This window comes from Mustela erminea, chromosome 8 (assembly GCF_009829155.1).
Source record: "Mustela erminea isolate mMusErm1 chromosome 8, mMusErm1.Pri, whole genome shotgun sequence".
NCBI lineage: Eukaryota > Metazoa > Chordata > Mammalia > Carnivora > Mustelidae > Mustela > Mustela erminea.
The window spans coordinates 66,615,993-66,634,279 of NC_045621.1; the positions used below are offsets into that span (position 1 = coordinate 66,615,993).

The 18,287-nt window shown below is 37.6% G+C and overlaps 1 protein-coding gene across 1 annotated transcript in view; it reads left to right on the forward strand.

The window, feature by feature from the left end:
• Positions 1 to 18,287, forward strand: part of GORASP2 (golgi reassembly stacking protein 2) — a 36,688-nt gene that overhangs the window by 12,805 nt on the left and 5,596 nt on the right. The window contains exons 2-7 of the mRNA XM_032355915.1: positions 7,746 to 7,826; positions 8,895 to 9,098; positions 9,808 to 9,894; positions 11,043 to 11,173; positions 13,996 to 14,128; positions 16,049 to 16,172. Coding sequence (XP_032211806.1) covers positions 7,746 to 7,826; positions 8,895 to 9,098; positions 9,808 to 9,894; positions 11,043 to 11,173; positions 13,996 to 14,128; positions 16,049 to 16,172 — 760 coding nt within the window. The remainder of the gene's footprint in view (positions 1 to 7,745; positions 7,827 to 8,894; positions 9,099 to 9,807; positions 9,895 to 11,042; positions 11,174 to 13,995; positions 14,129 to 16,048; positions 16,173 to 18,287) is intronic.

Sequence of the window (18,287 nt, forward strand, 5' to 3'; positions counted from 1 at the left end):
TCAAAATACCATCAACTTTTTTCAGCTGGCAAAAGTAATCCTAAAATTTGTATGGAACCAGAAAAGACCCCAAATAACCAAAGGAATGTTTTAAAAAAGAAAACCAAAACTGGTGGCATCACAATTCCAGACTTCAGTCTCTATTACAAAGCTGTAATCATCAAGACATTATGGTATTGGCACACAGACAGACACATGGATTAGTGGATCAGAATAGAGAGTCCAGAAATGGACCCTCCACTCTCTGGTCAGCTAATCTTTGACAAAGCAGGAAAGAATACCCAGTGGAAAAAAGTCTCCTCAACAAATGGTGTTGGGAAAATTGGACGACCACATGCAGAAGAATGAAAATGGACCATTCTCTTACATCATACACAGAAATAGACTCAAAATAGATGTGAGGTCTAAATGTGAGAGAGGAATCCATGAAATCCTAGAGGAGAACACAGGCAGCAACCTCTTCGTCCTCAGCTGCAGCACCATATTGCTAGACAGGTCTCCAAAGGCAAGGGAAACAAAGGCAAACATGAACTATTGGGACATCATCAAAATAAAAAGCTTTTGCTCGGCAAAGGAAACAGCAAAAAACAAAAGACAACCAACAGAATGGGAGATAGTATTTCTAAATGTCTTATCAGATAAAGGGCTAGTGTCCAAAATTTATAAAGAACTTAATCAAACTCCACACCCAGTGAACAAATAATCCAATCAATAAGTGGACAGAAGACATGAGCAGATATTTCTCCAAAGAAGACATCCAAATGGCTTACAGAGACATGAAAAAGTGCTCCATATCCTCCGCATCAGGGAAATACAGATCAAAACCACAATGTGATACCACCTCACACGGACAGAATGACTAAAATTAACAAGTCAGGTAATTTCAGATGTTGACAAGGATATGGAGAAAGGGGAACCCTCCTACACTGTTGGTGAGAATGCAAGCTGGTACAGCCACACTGGAAAACAGTATGGAGGTTCATCCAAAAGTTGAAAATAGAGCTACCCTACGACCCAGCAATTGCACTACTGGGTATTTACCCCAAAGATACAAATGTAGTGATCCGAAGGAGTAGCTGCACCCCAATGTTTATAGCAGCAGTGTCCACGGTGCTAAAGTATGAAAAGAGCTCAGGTGTCCATACAGGACGGATAAAGAAGATGGAATATTAGTCTGCCATCAAGGAAAAAAATGAAATCTTGCCATTTGTAGTGATGTGAATGGAACTAGAGGGTATTTTGCTAAGCAAAATAAGTCAATCAGAGAAAGACAATTATAATCTCACTGATAATGTGGACTCTAAGAAACAAAACAGAGGATCATAGGGGAAGAGAGGAAAAAATAAAAGAAGACAAAACCAGAGAGGGAGACAAACTCATAAGAGACTCTTAAGCATAGGAAACAAAAAGAGGGTTGCTGGAGGGGATTTGGGGGGCGGGAGTAACTGGGTGATGGCCATTAAGGAGGGCATGTGATGTAATGAGCATTGGGTATTATATAAGACTGACAAATCCCTAGACTTTATATGTGAAACTAATAATATGATATAGGTTAATTAAATTTAAATTTTAAGGGGCGCCTGGGTGGCTCAGTGGGTTAAAGCCTCTGCCTTCGGCTTAGGTCATGATCCCAGGGTTCTGGGATCGAGCCCCGTGTTGGGCTCTCTGCTATGCAGGGAGCCTGCTTCCTCCCTTTTCTCTCTCTGCCTGCCTCTCTGCCTACTTGTGATCTCTCTCTCTCTGTCAAATAAATAAAATCTTAAAAAAAAATTTTTTTAATTTTATGAAAGTGATCCTGAAATATTCTGAAGAAGAATGAGCGTTAGAGTAAGTTACTTTCTGGTCTTTGCACTAACTACTGGAGTTCTTTTAGATTCAATTGCTAGCTTTCAAACTGCATTCTTTTTAAGTGAAATATTGGTTATGTTCTCAGGCTGTAATAATTTCATTTTTGCTTTTGAATAGAGGAAATACATGTCAAAGCTTTCTAAAGCGCATGTAAGTGTATAGCCTGATGAATTTTCGCAAACAGCATTCTCCTGTAACCAACATCCATCCCTTTCCAGGCATACTGACTACCCACCAGCCCCCCAGAGTGTGTACTGTCCTGATTTCTAACAGCGTAGATTAATTTGACCTGTTCTTAGATTTATATAAATGGAATCATTTGTACTCATTTGTGTCTGGCCTCTTTTGTTCAAATGCTGCTTGTGAAATGTGTATTGTTGTAGGTCTCTTATTTTATTAATATATTTCATGCCATTGAGAGAATATACCAGGATTTGCTTATGTATTCTGCTGTTCATGGGCATTGTGTAGTTTTTAGTTCAAGACTAGTACAGCTAGTGCTGTTGTGAACATTAACTGTGTTGGGAGAACATATGTGTACCCATGTTTCTTGGGTATACTAAATTTATATCTACAATATTCAGTACAATATACAGTATTTGGTCCAGTATTTCAGTATTAACAGATACTGCCAAATGGTTTGCTCCTTATATTTCCACCAGCAGCAATTGAGATTTCCAATTGTTCTCTATCAATATTTTCCATCTTTTTCATTTTTGCTGTTCTGGTAGGTGTGTAGTGGTATCATGTTGTGGTTTTAATTTGCATTTTCTTGACGACTGTTGAAGTTGAGCATATTTTTTTATTTATTGGTCACATCAGTATCCTTTTTTCTTAGGGTCAACTAAGATCTTTCCCCATTTCCCCATTATGTTATATATTGGGTTTTTTTTAGTAGCTTCATTGAGATATATTTCACCTACCATTAAATTCAGTCTTTTAAGGTATATCGTGCACTGGGTTTTTTTTTTTTTTTTTTAGTATATTCACAGTTATGCCATCATCACCAATAGCTAATTCCAGAACCTTTTTATTACCCCCAGAAAGAAGCTCTGTACTCATTAGCAACTACTTCACATTCCTCCTACCCCTAACCCCTGGCAGCCACTAATCTACTCTTTCTGTGGATTTGCCTTCTTTGAACATTTCATATAAATGGAATCATATAATCTGTGGTCTTCATGATTTAGCATAATGTCTTCAAGGTTCATTCATGTTGTAACATGAATACTTCATTCCTTTTTGTTGCTAAATAATATTTCATTCTATGGGTGTGCCACATTTTGTTTGTTCACTCATCAGTTAAAAGACATTTGGGTTGTTTCCACTTTCTGGCTGCTGTGAATAATGTAACTATGAAATTTGTGTACAGATTTTTATATGTACATGCTTTCATTTCTCTTGTTTATATATCTAGGAGTAGAATTGCTGGGTCATATGATAACTCATTAACATCTGAGAATCTGCCAAACTGTTTCCACAGTGACAGCACCATTTTACATTCCTATCATTAATGTTGAGGGTTTGTTTCCAGCCTTTGTTATTGTCTTTATTTTAGCCAACTTTGTGGATGTGAAGTCCTATCTCATTGTGGTTTTACTGTCTCTTAATGATTTGTGTAGTTCTAAATCTGTTCTGAATACGGTTCCTTTGTTGGATGTGTGTTATATCTTTCCAGTGTCTTAATTGTCTTGATGAGCAGAAGTTTGTAATTTTAGTATAGTTTAGTTTATAAATTTTTTTAGTTTATGGACAGTGCTTTTTGTATCCAGTTTAAGAAGTCTTTTCATATTTGAAAATCTCGAAAGATATTCTCTTAGTATTTCTCTAAAGGCTCTATCATTTTACCTTTACAGTTTTATTGTTTTATTCTTTTTATTCTTTTATTATTTGATCTTCTGTTGTCTGTTGTCCATCTGGACTCTGTTGTCCATCTGGAATTGATTTTTGAGAGATACATTTTGAAAGATGATTTCTTTTATCATCTTAGGTCTTTTTCTTTCCTCCAGAGGGATGAAAGATGTTAATATCTGGTTAGAAAAATAATATAGTGTCCAGGAATTTGTTGGTTATAAAAATTTGCCCTCAGGTAGTGATTGCAGAGTTAGGAAGCAAAGTTTAAGACTTGTAGGACTCCTGGGGTGCCTGGCTGGTTCAGTCAAAAGAGCATGCTACCCTTGGTCTTCGGGTCATGTGTTCCAGCCCCATGTTGGTGTAAAAATTGCTTAAATAAATAAACTTAAAAAAAAAAAAAAAAGATTTCTTCCAAGCATCAAACATGCCAGTACATAATTTAAAAAAAAAAAATTTGTAAAACTCCTATCATATGTCAGACTTAGCTCAGTGTTTCATAATCTCATTCACTCTCTACAGTATTCTTGTAAAGTAGATGACATTATCGTTGACTTGCAAATGAAAAAACTGAGGCCCAGAAAGAAAAATATACTTTCCCAAGCTCACACAGCTAATAAATAGGTAAAATCATGCCTCAAAACCACATCAGTCTTGAATTCTAGAATTCAAGAATTCTAGAATTCTGTCTTTTCGTTGTACATTTTTTCAAAATCTTGTAAAATCTTAATTATTATACTTAACCAGTTTAACCTATTCATCTTAAATTGCTGTAGTATCTGTCCCAATAATAAATGCTGATGACCTATAGAACCAGGTAGGCAGGTAGATAGATGGGTTTTTGTTTCGTTTTGTTTTTTAATTTAACGTGGTTCGAAGGAAGCTGGCAGTGAATCAACAATTGAAAGATATTAGAGTAGACAGAAAGAATTGAAGTAATAACATGATGCTTGAAAAATTGGGTGCCTAAGAGATTCTTGTCAGTGGATAATATTGCCAGAGAAACTTACCTCTGTGGATGTTTAATTTCCTATGTTCTAGATTGTATTTTCCATGCTATGAAATGTAGGAAATTTAAGTATATTAGGGTCAAAGAGCATTTTCTAGGGCTCCCTCTGCTGGCTTTCTATTAGTAATTAAGATACCTAGTTGCCAGAATGATGCTGGTACTAATGATGTAAGTAATTTAGGAAAGAAATTAATTTCAAGGTCTGTTAGAGGAGATCGATGTTTGTAGCAAATGCAAATAGAAAAATAGAGAACTCTAAGCTTACTTATTTTAGAATTCTTATTTGGCTATTGAATCTCTTGAGTTATGGGGCAGAACACCTCTAATGGCATTGGAAACTTTCCATTTCAAACAAATAGTGGTAAAACTTTAGACTCGAAGGGTGGCATGATAGGCATCAGTGTGTGGGATCAACTTTCTTAGGTGGCGATAATATTACAAAAGTACTGTCTTTGGTCCTTGTTAACTAAAAGATGAACTTTTGGCAGCCTTAGTGGAGAATTCTGAAACTGCTCAATGAACTGGTTGGTTTCTAGAAAAAGGTCATTTAGAAATATTCAGAGAATTAGATGATTAGATAAGGACCTTACTAAATGAGAAACTCCACGGTGAGGGGGTTCCATGGATCCATCTAAACCATACCTCTGACTAAAAGAGGTAATTATCCTTTTTTCAAACCCAAGGCATTTCACACCTGATTGCTAGGCACCTAATAGGCATTTCACACTTAGTAGATGTTGACTCTTTCCCAGCTAGCAGTGACTTGACCTCACTTTTCTTCTCATAATAGCTCCAGACAGCTACTGTTTCCCTTTCAGAGTTGCCTTTTGAGGAGAAATCTGCCTGCTACTTTGAGTTCTAGACATTTTGCTTGGTAATACGTAGAATATAAAATATCCCCCATTTAAGAAAAGTGCTTATAAAGAAACTAAACAAGTATGTGCTGTTTATTTTCATTAGAGCTAATACTTGTAAATAATAAATCCCTTTGATATTTAACTTGTTTAATTTACAAAAGTGATGTAGTCCCAAATTTGCAGGAAAATTTATGTAAAGCAAGATTAAACAGTTTAAGTAAGTTAAGCATTGAACCATCTTTATAATGGACAACTGTTTCTTACTGTGACAGATGAAGAAGACCTAGTTTTACTTCTTCAGAAGTAATGATAGTGTAATTTGGTTTTAAATGAATAAAAGGTAGCATCAGTTCAGGAACTAATGAATGTATTATTAATCCAAAATTAAGTATCATTATTCCAAGAAGTTTGGTATTAGAGGAACAGATTCTGGAAACAATCTGAGTTCCATTTTGAAAGCATTAAAATGATTTGTTACTGTAAAGATAGCTACAGATTTATGTATGGATGAATGTGTATTGTTTGGGTAACTTAATAAGGAATTCACTATTAGAATTGTTAGGACTATTACAGATCGTCAGCCTGCAAATATCAAGGCAAACCTTGCTTTCATAGGATAGTATTGACAGTATAAAATAACGTCAATCGGAACAAAAAGTCCTTAAAACATGAAAATATTTTAGAGGAAATGCAAAGTGTATTGTTTAAATTTTTTGTTGTTCTGTCATATTACTACTCTTAATAGCACCTAATATTTTTATTACTGTAAATTCAGAAAATTTAATAGTTAAATTTTAGTCTATTTCAAAATTGGGATGCTAAATATTTGAGTGGTTGAGAATCTAAGTAATCTTAGTCTTACATTTAAAGTCCCCTCTAGGGTTGCCTGGGTGGCTCAGTCGGTTAAGTGGCTTTCTTGAGCCCAGGGTCCTGGGATCGAGCCCCACATGGGGCTCCCTGCTCAGTAGAGAGCCTGCTTCTCCCTCTCTTTCTGCCTGCCTCTCTGCCTACTTGTGCTTTCTCTCTCTCTCGGTCAAATAAATAAATAAATCTTACCAAAAAAAAAAGTGCCATATAAGTTTGACTCCATGCTTTCTTTCCAGCCTTCATACTGGACTAATAGTTGCAAGATACACTTCTGAGTTTAACCTCTACCATGAGCCAGCAGGACCACAGGCAGGTCATGGGATGGTTTCTTTACCTGTAATTAAAGGAACTACACAAATTCTGTGGTATTAGCACCTTATTTGGAGAAGACATTTGAAAACCTAATGAAAGCTCTGGATCTTTATACCCAGAAAACTGCTGATTCATATAAAATGTTGCATATAACTACAGGAGCTGCCGTGTTCCTGAAGCCATCCACAGACTTCAGCTTAAAGATACCCCTGGATTGTAGATTTTCTGATTTTCAAAATCTGTAATTCTGTATTTCTATCCCACACCATCCTGTTGTCTAGCTTTATTATGTTAACTTCATTTTTTCATACTCCTAGATTTTTACTCAATATTTCAACTTTCAGATGTCCTTTCTTATCCCTCTTATCTATCCTCACCTTTTAAACCCTCAACCTAAAGCACAGTTCAGATATCTCCTTTTTTTTCTGTGAAGCTTCTTCAGTCAGAATTAATTTTCTCCTTAGAACTTTGTAGCTCCGTCATAGCTCTTAAACTCGTTGGTCTTGTATTCCAGTTATTAGAGGGCTGTGTGTCCTCTATTTTCCCTTCCTCCTCTTATCTGTTCCTTAACAGATAATGAATATCTTGACATCAGCAATTATGTTCCTGTTAGTTTTGTAATTGAATGGTGCCTTACCAGTAGTAGTTGTGGAATAAATGCTTGCTAAATTAATTTGAATTTGTCACTTAGTTGTGATGACTGTTATGTGCTATATCCTGGAAAGGTTAACACCCCCCCCCCCAAAAGTAGGTGGTGTGAAATAGAACTGTTGAGAAAGAACCTCATATATGGGATGAATTTGAAGAATGGGTAGAATTTAGGGAGGTGCAAGGGCCACATCTGGGAGAGATGACGAGAAATGAGAGAATTCATATGTTTTTACCTGTATTTCCTTATCAGTGAAATTAGTCTATTTTTACTGAAAATAGGTATTAAAATTTAGCTTACAGTTTTTAGTTAAGCTTTGTATTTTACATTTTTGGCACTTTTGTTTTTACAGGTACAAGAAAATTCCCCAGGACATAGAGCTGGACTGGAGCCATTCTTTGATTTTATTGTTTCTATTAATGGTTCAAGATTAGTAAGTTAAGCTTTTTGTAGTTTCAACTATAATGTGTTGTAATCCTTTGAAATGGAATTTTTTCAGATTATCTGTGGTGGTTGTATATTAGTTATAAACATTATATGGAGTATGATACCAGTTTATAAAACTTATGTAAGGAAATACGAAAATGTCTAATATAGAATACTATACCTCACCCTTCAGTGATTATTGTAGGAGAATAAAATAGCTCCTAATATTTTTATTAGGACACCATTATATGTTGAATATTTAATTTTCTTAAGCAGAAATAAGATGAAAAAGTTTGCTTTTTCAATGATTTCAGACCTTTGTATGCTTGAATTAGTAAAGACACCTTCTCAAATAAATTTGAGAAGCAAAATTTCATGAAATATAAATAATATTTTTAGAACCAGATAGAGAGGTATGTTCCAAAAATACAGAATTAAAACCACCTTTTGTAAGTTGCTTTTAGTTTACTTGTATTAAAGTCTTAAAGGAAAAAAATTATAATTTCACCAAAGGAAATTCTTACAACAATGGCTACTTGTCTTTTTTTTTTTTCCTGTAGCAGTTTTAAGATTTTGTTCATTATTTATCAGCATCTCCTATGTAAGAGCCTTTATTCATTTATGTAATGAAATATTTAACATGCTGCTTCTATTTTTCTTTCCTGCCAGTTCCTAGTAAATAAATAAGGCGTGTATTTGGGAGTGCTGTCCAAAATTAAACCACAACATCAGCAAATGTCTTAGATTTTAAAATCAAAGTCATACCAACTCTGTTAGTAATATGACTTCTTATAGAATATTTTGGGTTTTTTAGCACTAAAACCCTAGATCACTTCAAATAATGTTGGGTTGCAAAATTCATAATCCATAGTCTGCTATTAGAAGAAAGTCTGAAGTTGGTAACATAGGAGTTCTGAATTTTCAACATTATTTCACCTCAAGGAACATTTGAATGTTAGTGGCAGCTTTACCTGTTGGATGTTTTATTTATGTTGATTATTAATATTACTCTTATAGGGCCTTAGCTTAAGCTAATTTTTATTTAATAAGAAAAATGATTTCTTTGTCTTCACAGAATAAAGACAATGACACTCTAAAGGATCTACTGAAAGCAAATGTTGAAAAGCCTGTAAAAATGCTGATCTACAGTAGTAAAACACTGGAGCTGCGAGAGACATCTGTCACCCCTAGCAACATGTGGGGTGGCCAGGGCTTGCTGGGAGTGAGCATTCGTTTCTGCAGCTTTGATGGGGCAAACGAAAATGTTTGGCACGTGTTGGTAGGTGTTAGCTCTGAGCTGTTACTTACAGTTTACGAAATGAGGTAGAAGGGCGCTATCTTCATCTTAGTTGGATTGTAGAGGTGTTATTATTAGGCTATTTTTGGTTTCTGAAAATTAGAATTCATTCCTGTAGGTTAACAGATTTTAATGATTTCGATGCCTAAGAACTATTTTTCTCATGATTCATCCATTAGAAGGACAAATGTCAAAGCAGATAGCTACAGATAGCTGAAATAATAAATATTTTTTAAAAATGAAATAGATTAATAAATATTTTAAATTTTTATTAAATATGTGATTCTTATGCTTGTAATTTAAATGTATTTTTTCCATAACTTCTGATATGTGATATGTCTAACAAGATAGAAATATAAGGGTTTTATGGGGCACCTGGGTGGCTCAGTTAAGTGTCTGCCTTTGGCTCAGGTCATGATTCCAGAGTCTCAAGATCAAGCCCCACATTGGGCTCCTGCTCAGTGGGGAGCCTGCTCCTCTCTCTCTCCCTCCCCTCACTGCTCGAGTCTGCTTCTCCTTCTGCTCCTTACCCCACTTATGCACTCTTTAAAATAAAAGAAAATCTTTAAAAAAAGAAAGAAAAGGAAATATAAGGGGTTTTTAAATCACTAAAGTTAAGGACTATGAAATGCAAATTTGGAAGATAATTTTATATACATTAATTTTGGGGTTTGTTTTTGTGTTATTCTAGGAAGTAGAATCAAATTCTCCCGCGGCACTGGCAGGTCTCAGACCTCACAGCGATTATATCATTGGAGCAGATACAGTCATGAATGAGGTAATTGGTGTGTTTATTAATAATGAAAGTTACATAACGTTTCCTCATTAATGTTTAAGTTCAGAAGTGTATTTACATACTTCACATTTACAGTTGAAATTTAGGTCTTTGCTAATCAAGATAACTTATGCATCTGTTAAATAGATGTTTAACAGGACAGGGTGTTAAACAGAATGTCTGGGAGGTGTCCTATAAGGTATAGCTGTAGGGAAAAATACATGCCATGTGGCAATTGCACAGATTTTGTATATGATACACAGAAATCTCTGCTAGGAGTTCCTGGGTGGCTCAGTCAATTGAGCATCCAGCTCTTGATTTTGGCCCAGGTCATGATCTTGGGATCGTGGGATGGAGCCCAAGTGGGGCTCTGCATTCAGTGGGGAGTCTCCTTGACGATTCTCTCCCTCTTCTGCTCCTCTCACTCTTGTGAGCCCACTCTCAAATAAATCTTTAAAAATAAAACAGTCTCTTACATATACCTCAGGACTAAAGCAGATGCCCGTTTGGGTTATTGATTTCATTTTCTGTTCCCCTTATTTTACGGGAACAAATTTGGCTCAGCTATTTTAGATCCCTTTCCTTGTCTGTGAGGTAGTGGAAGTATATATGGCTAAATGAAAAATGAGAGAAAAATAAGAGGCCCAGATAACCAGGTCTTACTAATGAAGAGTAGGGGCACCTGGGTGGCTCAGTCAGTTGAACATCATGTCATGATCTCATGATTTCAGGGTCGTGAGATTGAGCCCTGTGTCGGGCTCCCCGGGGAGTCTGCTTGAGATTCTCTCCCTCCCACCCTGTGTGCACGCTCGCTTGTGCTCTCTCTCAAATGAAGAAATAAATGTTTAAAAGAAGATAATGAAGAGTAAAAGCAGAATATATAGAATTTGGTTGTAGAAGAGTTCTACTAAAATTGCTGACCAAGTCTTAAGGAACTGCAGATAAGGCATTGCACATAAGAGATAGGTAAAATATTTGAAATCTTGTTTGGAGTATTGGTTTTAAGGAATGAATTTTATGTCTAGCAGCAGGGCCTACAATCTGTACTTTTTAAAAGTTTTCCAGGTGATTCTGCTATTAGCCAAGTTTGAGACCCACTGTTTTGAAGTTGAGTAACATAAATATGTTTTCCTCCTGTGATGCTTCTACAGTCTGAAGATCTGTTCAGCCTTATTGAAACACATGAAGCAAAACCACTGAAACTTTATGTGTATAATACAGACACTGATAACTGTCGAGAAGTGATTATTACACCGAATTCTGCATGGGGTGGTGAAGGCAGGTAAGGCCATTTTTCAGACAAAGTTATGATTTCTTAAACTTACCAGTAGATATTATAAAATCATTGCTTTTATTTTGAAACACGTTATTAGTTTATTTTAAGATTTCTCTTGAGAAAAGGAAAGAGCTAATTTAGAATCCTGAAACTGGTAATCAACTAGTAATCCATTTTTCTAAAGCATATATTTAGGTAGTGTGGTATGTGTATATACTACAGTCCTTTCTTTACTGATCTAAGATCGAACAGCCTTGTTTCATTTCCTTATTTTAATAAAATAGTTTTCAGTTTTATTTTCCTAGTTCCCTTCCCCAACAATGGGGTAACACAGGTGTAACTTTCTCTAGCTGTTGGGGAAATTTCTTAGCCATTTGTGGAAACTGTTGGCTTTCAAAAATGACTGATTTCAAGCAAAAGTTAGACAGAATTGCAACAACAAAAAGCAACTTAGAGGGATGCCTGGGTGGCTCAGTTGGTTAATCATTTGCCTCCATCTCAAGTCATGATCCTGGGGTCCTGGAATCGAGCCACACATTCAGGCTCCTTGCTCAGCGGGTAGCCTGCTTCTCCCTCTGCCTGCACTCCCCCTGCTTGTGTGCTCTCTCTCTGACAAATAAATAAAATATTAAAAGAGAAGAAAAGTAGCTTAAAAAGATTATCAAGCCAAGCAGAGAAGCAAACTGTAGAAAATCAGTTTTCCAGAACCATTCATCAAGTCCTTTTCCCTAATTTCAAAAAGCCAAAGCAAAGCAAGCATGAGGACTTGACTTTGCTTCTTCAGGTCTTTCAGCTGTTGTTTAAATGGTACGAGTTTTTCATTATTCTGTAGCTGACTGTATGTTGCAACCAGAATGCTAGCTTGTTGCAATTTGAGAAAATATATAGATAGAGGTATCACCTTAAGAATCTGGACTATCTGGGGCAGTTCTTGATCAAGTTATTTTCCATTGTCCAGGTTTGTAAACGCACAGAAATATGATCTCAGGGCATTCAGAATCGACTCATTTCAGAGGGACTGCCTCATATTTAAACTAAATTTGTAGAGAAGCTGCTGTGTTTATTAGCATAGCAAATACTTAGTTTATAATAGAAATATTTCCCCTTTCCAGTTAGAAAAACACTCAGGTCAGATTAGTATCACAAGAGTACTTGGTAAACAGAATCAAAAGTGCAAGGAAGAGATTCTGAAGATGGTGAAGTCCAGATGCAAAGAACATCACTAATTCTAAGAACCTTGTTTTTATTTATTTATTTTTTAAAAGATTTTATTTATTCATTTGACAGAGATCACAAGTAGGTGGAAAGGCAGGCAGAGAGAGAGAGAGGAGGAGGAGGAAGCAGACTCCATGCTGAGCAGAGAGCGCAATGTGGGGCTCAATCCCGGGATCCTGGGATCATGATCTGAGCTGAAGGCAGAGGCTTTAGCCCACTGAGCCACCCAGGCGCCCCAGAACCTTGTTTTTAAATGCCTCCCTCTGAAAGGCTATCATTGATCAGTTTAAATTATTTATTCTTACTTTCTTCCTCTCTAGTTCAGTGAGAATTGCAGATTTGATGGTAGAAAGGATGAAAAGGGAGCCAGGATATAAGTAATTTTGTAATATGAAACATCATTGTAAAATTAGATTTGGACTAGGAAGAGCTGGAGTTGGCCACTACGTGCTCTCCCAGCTTTTGGTGGTAGTAGTATCCACAGAAATAATAAATGCCTTGGCAGGAGAGAGGCACAAAGATAACCGTGTGTAGCCCTCTCAGGAAGTATCAAGTAGTTTGGGAGATAAAGGCAATCTTGATAGAATCCCAAGATGGAATCTGATTGTGAAGAGCTTACCATGGACAGAAATTTGGATAGACCCCAGGCAGTGGGACTCTGAATCACTGTACCCGTGGAGGCGGGCGTTGGTTCCAAACGGAAGAAACCAACTGTTGTTGTCCTAAGCAAACATGAGTTTACTGCTCTGGAGTTGCTTGTATAATCAGAGAAACAGCAAAAGTATCAGACATGGGAATGACAGAACTCAGCACCACTAAGGAGTTACAGAGGAAGGAAATGAGCAGCTTTCATTAGTATTCTACTGATGTGATGAAGCCATTTCTGTTTTTTCTGTCACTCCCAAGTTTTGCAGCCATGGGCAGGAGAGGTAGATTGGCCTGCTTTGGGTTGTGAACGTTATTCCTTGGTTTGGATAAGGCCCCCTGATGGACAGTCCCACCAGCACTACTCAGAGCACAGAGAAGTAATTCTCCAAAACAAAGAAGGAAAACAGAATCTTGGGAGGTCAACAGACTGTGAAAAGAAGCAGTGTGATTATGTCTTATTAAAAAGATGCCTCTGGTGGCAGTGGGAGGATGAAGTAGAAGGAATCTGGATTAATTTGGATTGATTTGTGTCAGGTTCTGAAATAGAACTTCGGGCTGTGTAAATGACATCATCGTACAGAAGTGCTTGGAGCTCTTGAGTGGAAAGGCTATATGTCATTCATTAGGCAAATAATTACTGTCTGCCATGTGCCAGGAACTGTTACGGCAGTAAACAAAATGAGGTCTCTGCCCTGAAGGACCTTAACATTTTATTGGGGGAGACAAAAAAGTATATTTATTTTGGTGCAGTGTGTTAGACGATGATAAATGCTTGAAGAAAAATAAAGGAAAATAAGGGTAATGTCTGGTGGAGGGAAGGATGCTGTTTTATAAAGGGTGGTCAGGAAAGACCTCTGATAGGATGACGTTATTTAAAAGAATGGAAATCGGTTTTATATTTCAAAATCTCAGAGAAATGCAAGCTATGATAACAATAACTTTAAGAAAAAAAAATATTTTCGTAGCCTAGGATGCGGCATTGGATACGGTTATTTGCATCGAATACCAACACGCCCGTTTGAAGAAGGGAAGAAAATTTCTCTTCCTGGACAGATGACTGGTACACCTATTACTCCTCTTAAAGATGGGTTTACAGAGGTAAGATAACTTCACTACTGGTGACATCACACAATTTCCAGTAAAACAAATCATCAGGTGTCTGTGGGGGGCTGAAGGGGAAAGCCCTGATGGTGATAGGGCAGGTGAGGAGGTAAATGCTGACCATGGTGAACATGAAGTTCCTGTATGATAGCCAGATGGCTAGCCTGTGGATCTGGATTTCAGGAACAAGGATAAGACTAGAGATACAGATTTGGGAATCCTCAGCAGAGGGAGGGTAATTTAGCCTAATGTGAACGGTGATCAAAATTGTCAGGGGATTGGGCATGGGTGGGTCAGAGGACTGAGTCTGGAATCTTGAACATTCCTAATATTTAAATGGATGGGCAGAAAGGGGATTCAGCAAAGGGAGCTCAGTAGAAATCCTAAGGAAGGACAGAGCTTCAAGAAAGAAGGCATGTCGACTCTGAGGTACTAAGAGAAGTCAGTTGAGAGGACTGAAAAACACATGTACTGGGTGAGAGCATTTCAGAGACCGGCGGGGTGCAGCTACCAGACCACAGGGGACAGAAGGCAAACATGGGTGATAAGGTGATGATGAGAGCTGGTGCTTAGTGTTTCAAGAAACTTAACTGAGAAAGCAGAGTAAGATGCTGTGTGGGAACTATTACAGGATCAAAGTGAGGCTTTTTAAGGAATAAGATATTTGCACAGGCTTATAGGCTTTTAAAATGTTTTCTGTGCAAGTCTCACAGGACATTAACTTTCTTGTCTACATGAATAAGTAAGAACCGAACATCCGGAAGGGAATGCTACCATTGTAAAGACAGGGCTGCCACCACTCTCATTTTTTGGTACACGATTTGGCCATCCCCAGTTCTAGAGAAAGTGAAGAGGAGCTAGAGAAGTGGAACCTTTCCTCACTCTCCACCCCTGCCCTTGGCCGATGGCCAGAGCCCATGTCATTCCATGCTTAGATTCCTACCACCGTGTCTGCTGCTCCTCATTCAGTGGTTTCTGCCCCAGTTTTAAGCTTGTGGGCAGTCTGAGAAGACCAGAGGGTGAAATGGCAGCTAGAGAAAAGGGCCAGAATGCAAGTTGTGTTGGAATGTGCCAGGGGGCACTGGAGTTGGCAGAAGTTGAAGAATCCAGAGGTGAAACCACCCATCCATAGAATCCACGTAGACTCACTTATCCCTCCCGCGCCCTGGAAGGTAGAGGGCTGGCTGCCACATTCATTCACTGGTGAGAGAAGATAAGATGGACTCACGAGGTTAGAGTCTTGAGAAACTTCCAAGGACTCTATCATGGTATTAAGACTTCTGAGCTGATTTCTTCCATGAACAGTGAAAGTTAAAAACTGGCTGAGAACTCTAGAGTAGAGGAAAGGTGGAGTAAAATGATTTGGGGACAGCTATGAAGGGGAGGAGAGAGGAGAATCTCCTTCCAGTGGAGTGTGTGTGACGGGGGAGATGCCACGTTATCAAGAGACTGGAAGTGACACGACAGAGAGATTGGGCTTTGACAGGTAACAGCAATAGGAAGGAGTGTCTGAAGGCAGAAGGCCCAGGTAAAACTTCTGACAGCTAGTTTAATCAAAAAAGGTATCTGTTAAGAAATAAAACAAATGAGCAAACAAAAAAGAGAAAAAGGCAATCTGAGAAACGGATGCTTAACTATAGCAAACAAACAGATGGTTACCAGAGGGGCAGGTGGAGGTTGGGTGACACAGGTGATGGGGATTGAGGAAAGCACTCGTGATGTGCACGGGGTGATGTATGGAAGTGTTAAATCACTTTTCTTCAACTGAAACTAATACTATACTACGTGTTAACTAACTGGGATTTAAATTAAAACTTTTGTTTAAAAAAGGTATCTGTAGGAACAATAAGAGACAATATCTGTATGTCCTTTCAAGTAAACTTGAGTAATTTTTTTCTTTCCTTCTTTTTTTGGTAGGTCCAGCTGTCCTCAGTTAATCCCCCATCTTTGTCACCACCGGGAACTACAGAAATTGAACAGGGTCTGTCTGGACTTTCTATTAGCTCAACTCCACCAGCTGTCAGTAATGTTCTCAGTACAGGTGTGCAGAAAAATCTATTCTCTTTTCAACCCACTTTGTTTTACATGATACTCTTAACCGTCTCTGGTTAAAGAATTTTAAAACTTAATGCCGATGTACTTTGAAAACTGTAAATACGCTCTGCATTTAAACCTCTTCTCGTGTGTTTTAGAGTCGGGACTTCTCTTAGCTTGGACAAGTTACAGAGTCGGACTGTACCTTTCAGTTCTGTTTAATTGTCTCTCTACTCAACAGGTGTTTGCATTATCCCATCCCCCGGGTAGTAAACACTGGAGATACACACGGGAGCAAGACACCGTTCTCCCTGGGGGTTCAGTCTTGTGCAGGGGACACAAGCATGTCTTCCTCCCTTTTTTTATTTCTTATTCTACCCATACAGTCCTTTATTGTTTTAGTTTTTTTCCAACAGCTTTATTGATACACAGTTCACATAGCATACAAGTCACCCATTTAAAATACATAGTGCAGTGGGATTTATTTCTCTGTATTTGCAAAGTTGTGCACCCATCACGTCAGTCAATTTCAGAACGTCTCATTAGCCCAAAAGAAACCCTGTGCGCTGTCAGTCCCTCACTGTTTTTCCCCAACCCCTCAGGCCTAGACATTCCTAATATCCTTTCTCATTCTGTATTTTTGCCTAATCTAGACATTTCATGCAATATGCATGGTTTCTGCGACTGACTTCTTCCACTTAGAATAATGTTTCCAAGGTTCATTCACGTGGTAGCATGTAGTATTACTTCCTTTCTGCGGCTAATGTTCCATCATGTGAACATGCCATGTTGTTACTTATTCATCAGTTGTGGGACATTTAGGTTGTTTCTGCTTCTTGGCTGTTAGGAATAACGTTGCTACGAACGTTTGTGTACAAGTTTTTGCATGAACCTATGTCTTCATTTTTTTGGTTATATTCCTTGGCCTGGGATTGCTTGGTCACATGATAATAGATCTTAACTTGGTATGTTGGTTGAGTTTATTTATCTGTTGCCTTTTTAAAAATCACCTGTTTTGATTTTGTTTCTTCATAAAACCAAGAGTATATTACTACTCAATAAATGCTAAGTGAAAGAAATACATAGTTTAGTTTTATCTCATTAATACACATTTATTCTTGAGCTCCTTTTAATATTTTTGTTCATGATTTGTTCACGTTTCCCTTTGTCCTTTGTCCTGGAACGGACTTAAAAGAGATGGAGTCACCAAGATGCAGTTAAGGTCAATGGTATGATTTTTACACTTGGTCCCCTAGATTCAAGTTCCAGCCCTTTTCAGTCTTCATTTTCATTCCCAAAGATGTGTTTTTCTAGATAAAATGTAAAATTTCAATTTTCAGAATTAAAAATTTCAGACATCGCCTAAGGTAGATGGCATGGTATTATGAACCACCCCCCCCCCCACCACCATCACCCAGCCTCACCAGTCTGCACTATGGTGACCTGCTTTTCTACCCCCTACCCTTTGCTGTTTTCTTCCTAGCTTTTTTGAAATGTAACTAACTACCATAAAATTAAGTCACTATATGTATGCAGCTCCATGATTTGTAGTAAATTTATGGAGTTGTGAGGTCAGGCCCACAATCCAGGTGTTCAGAACATTTCCTAGATGAAATGAAATACTAATGTCGCCAATATAAGTCATTGATACAGTTGGGAGGGAATTTAAAGTTTGTTTCAATTGAGCGGTGTTGGAATCCTTTTTCATATTGTGATTTCTTTTTCTTAGATTCCATCAGATGGTCTTCTAGTTTATTCCTGAATAGACTTAGTACAGGTGGGCTGGTGTAATGCCCATAGCAGCAGACCGCTCTGTGTCTGAATAACTCTTTTCTCTTTTAGAGTAAGTGTTCCAGTGCCATATCAGAGCTCTTCTGACATCTCTCCTCAAATCACAGTTTCTTTTTGACATTTTAAATCTTCCCTCATTACATTATAGTTATTGTCTTAGAAGCACAGGCACTGAGATCCCTAGCCTTGTTACACTGTAGAGAAATGGCTTCTTAAATATTAAAAGACAGAAATGTCAGTTTCTCAGAAGAGACCAAAATCAACATTTTCACTTAGAGAAAATTGGTTTAAAAATTGAATATTATAGCAACATATAACATGTGAGAACCTG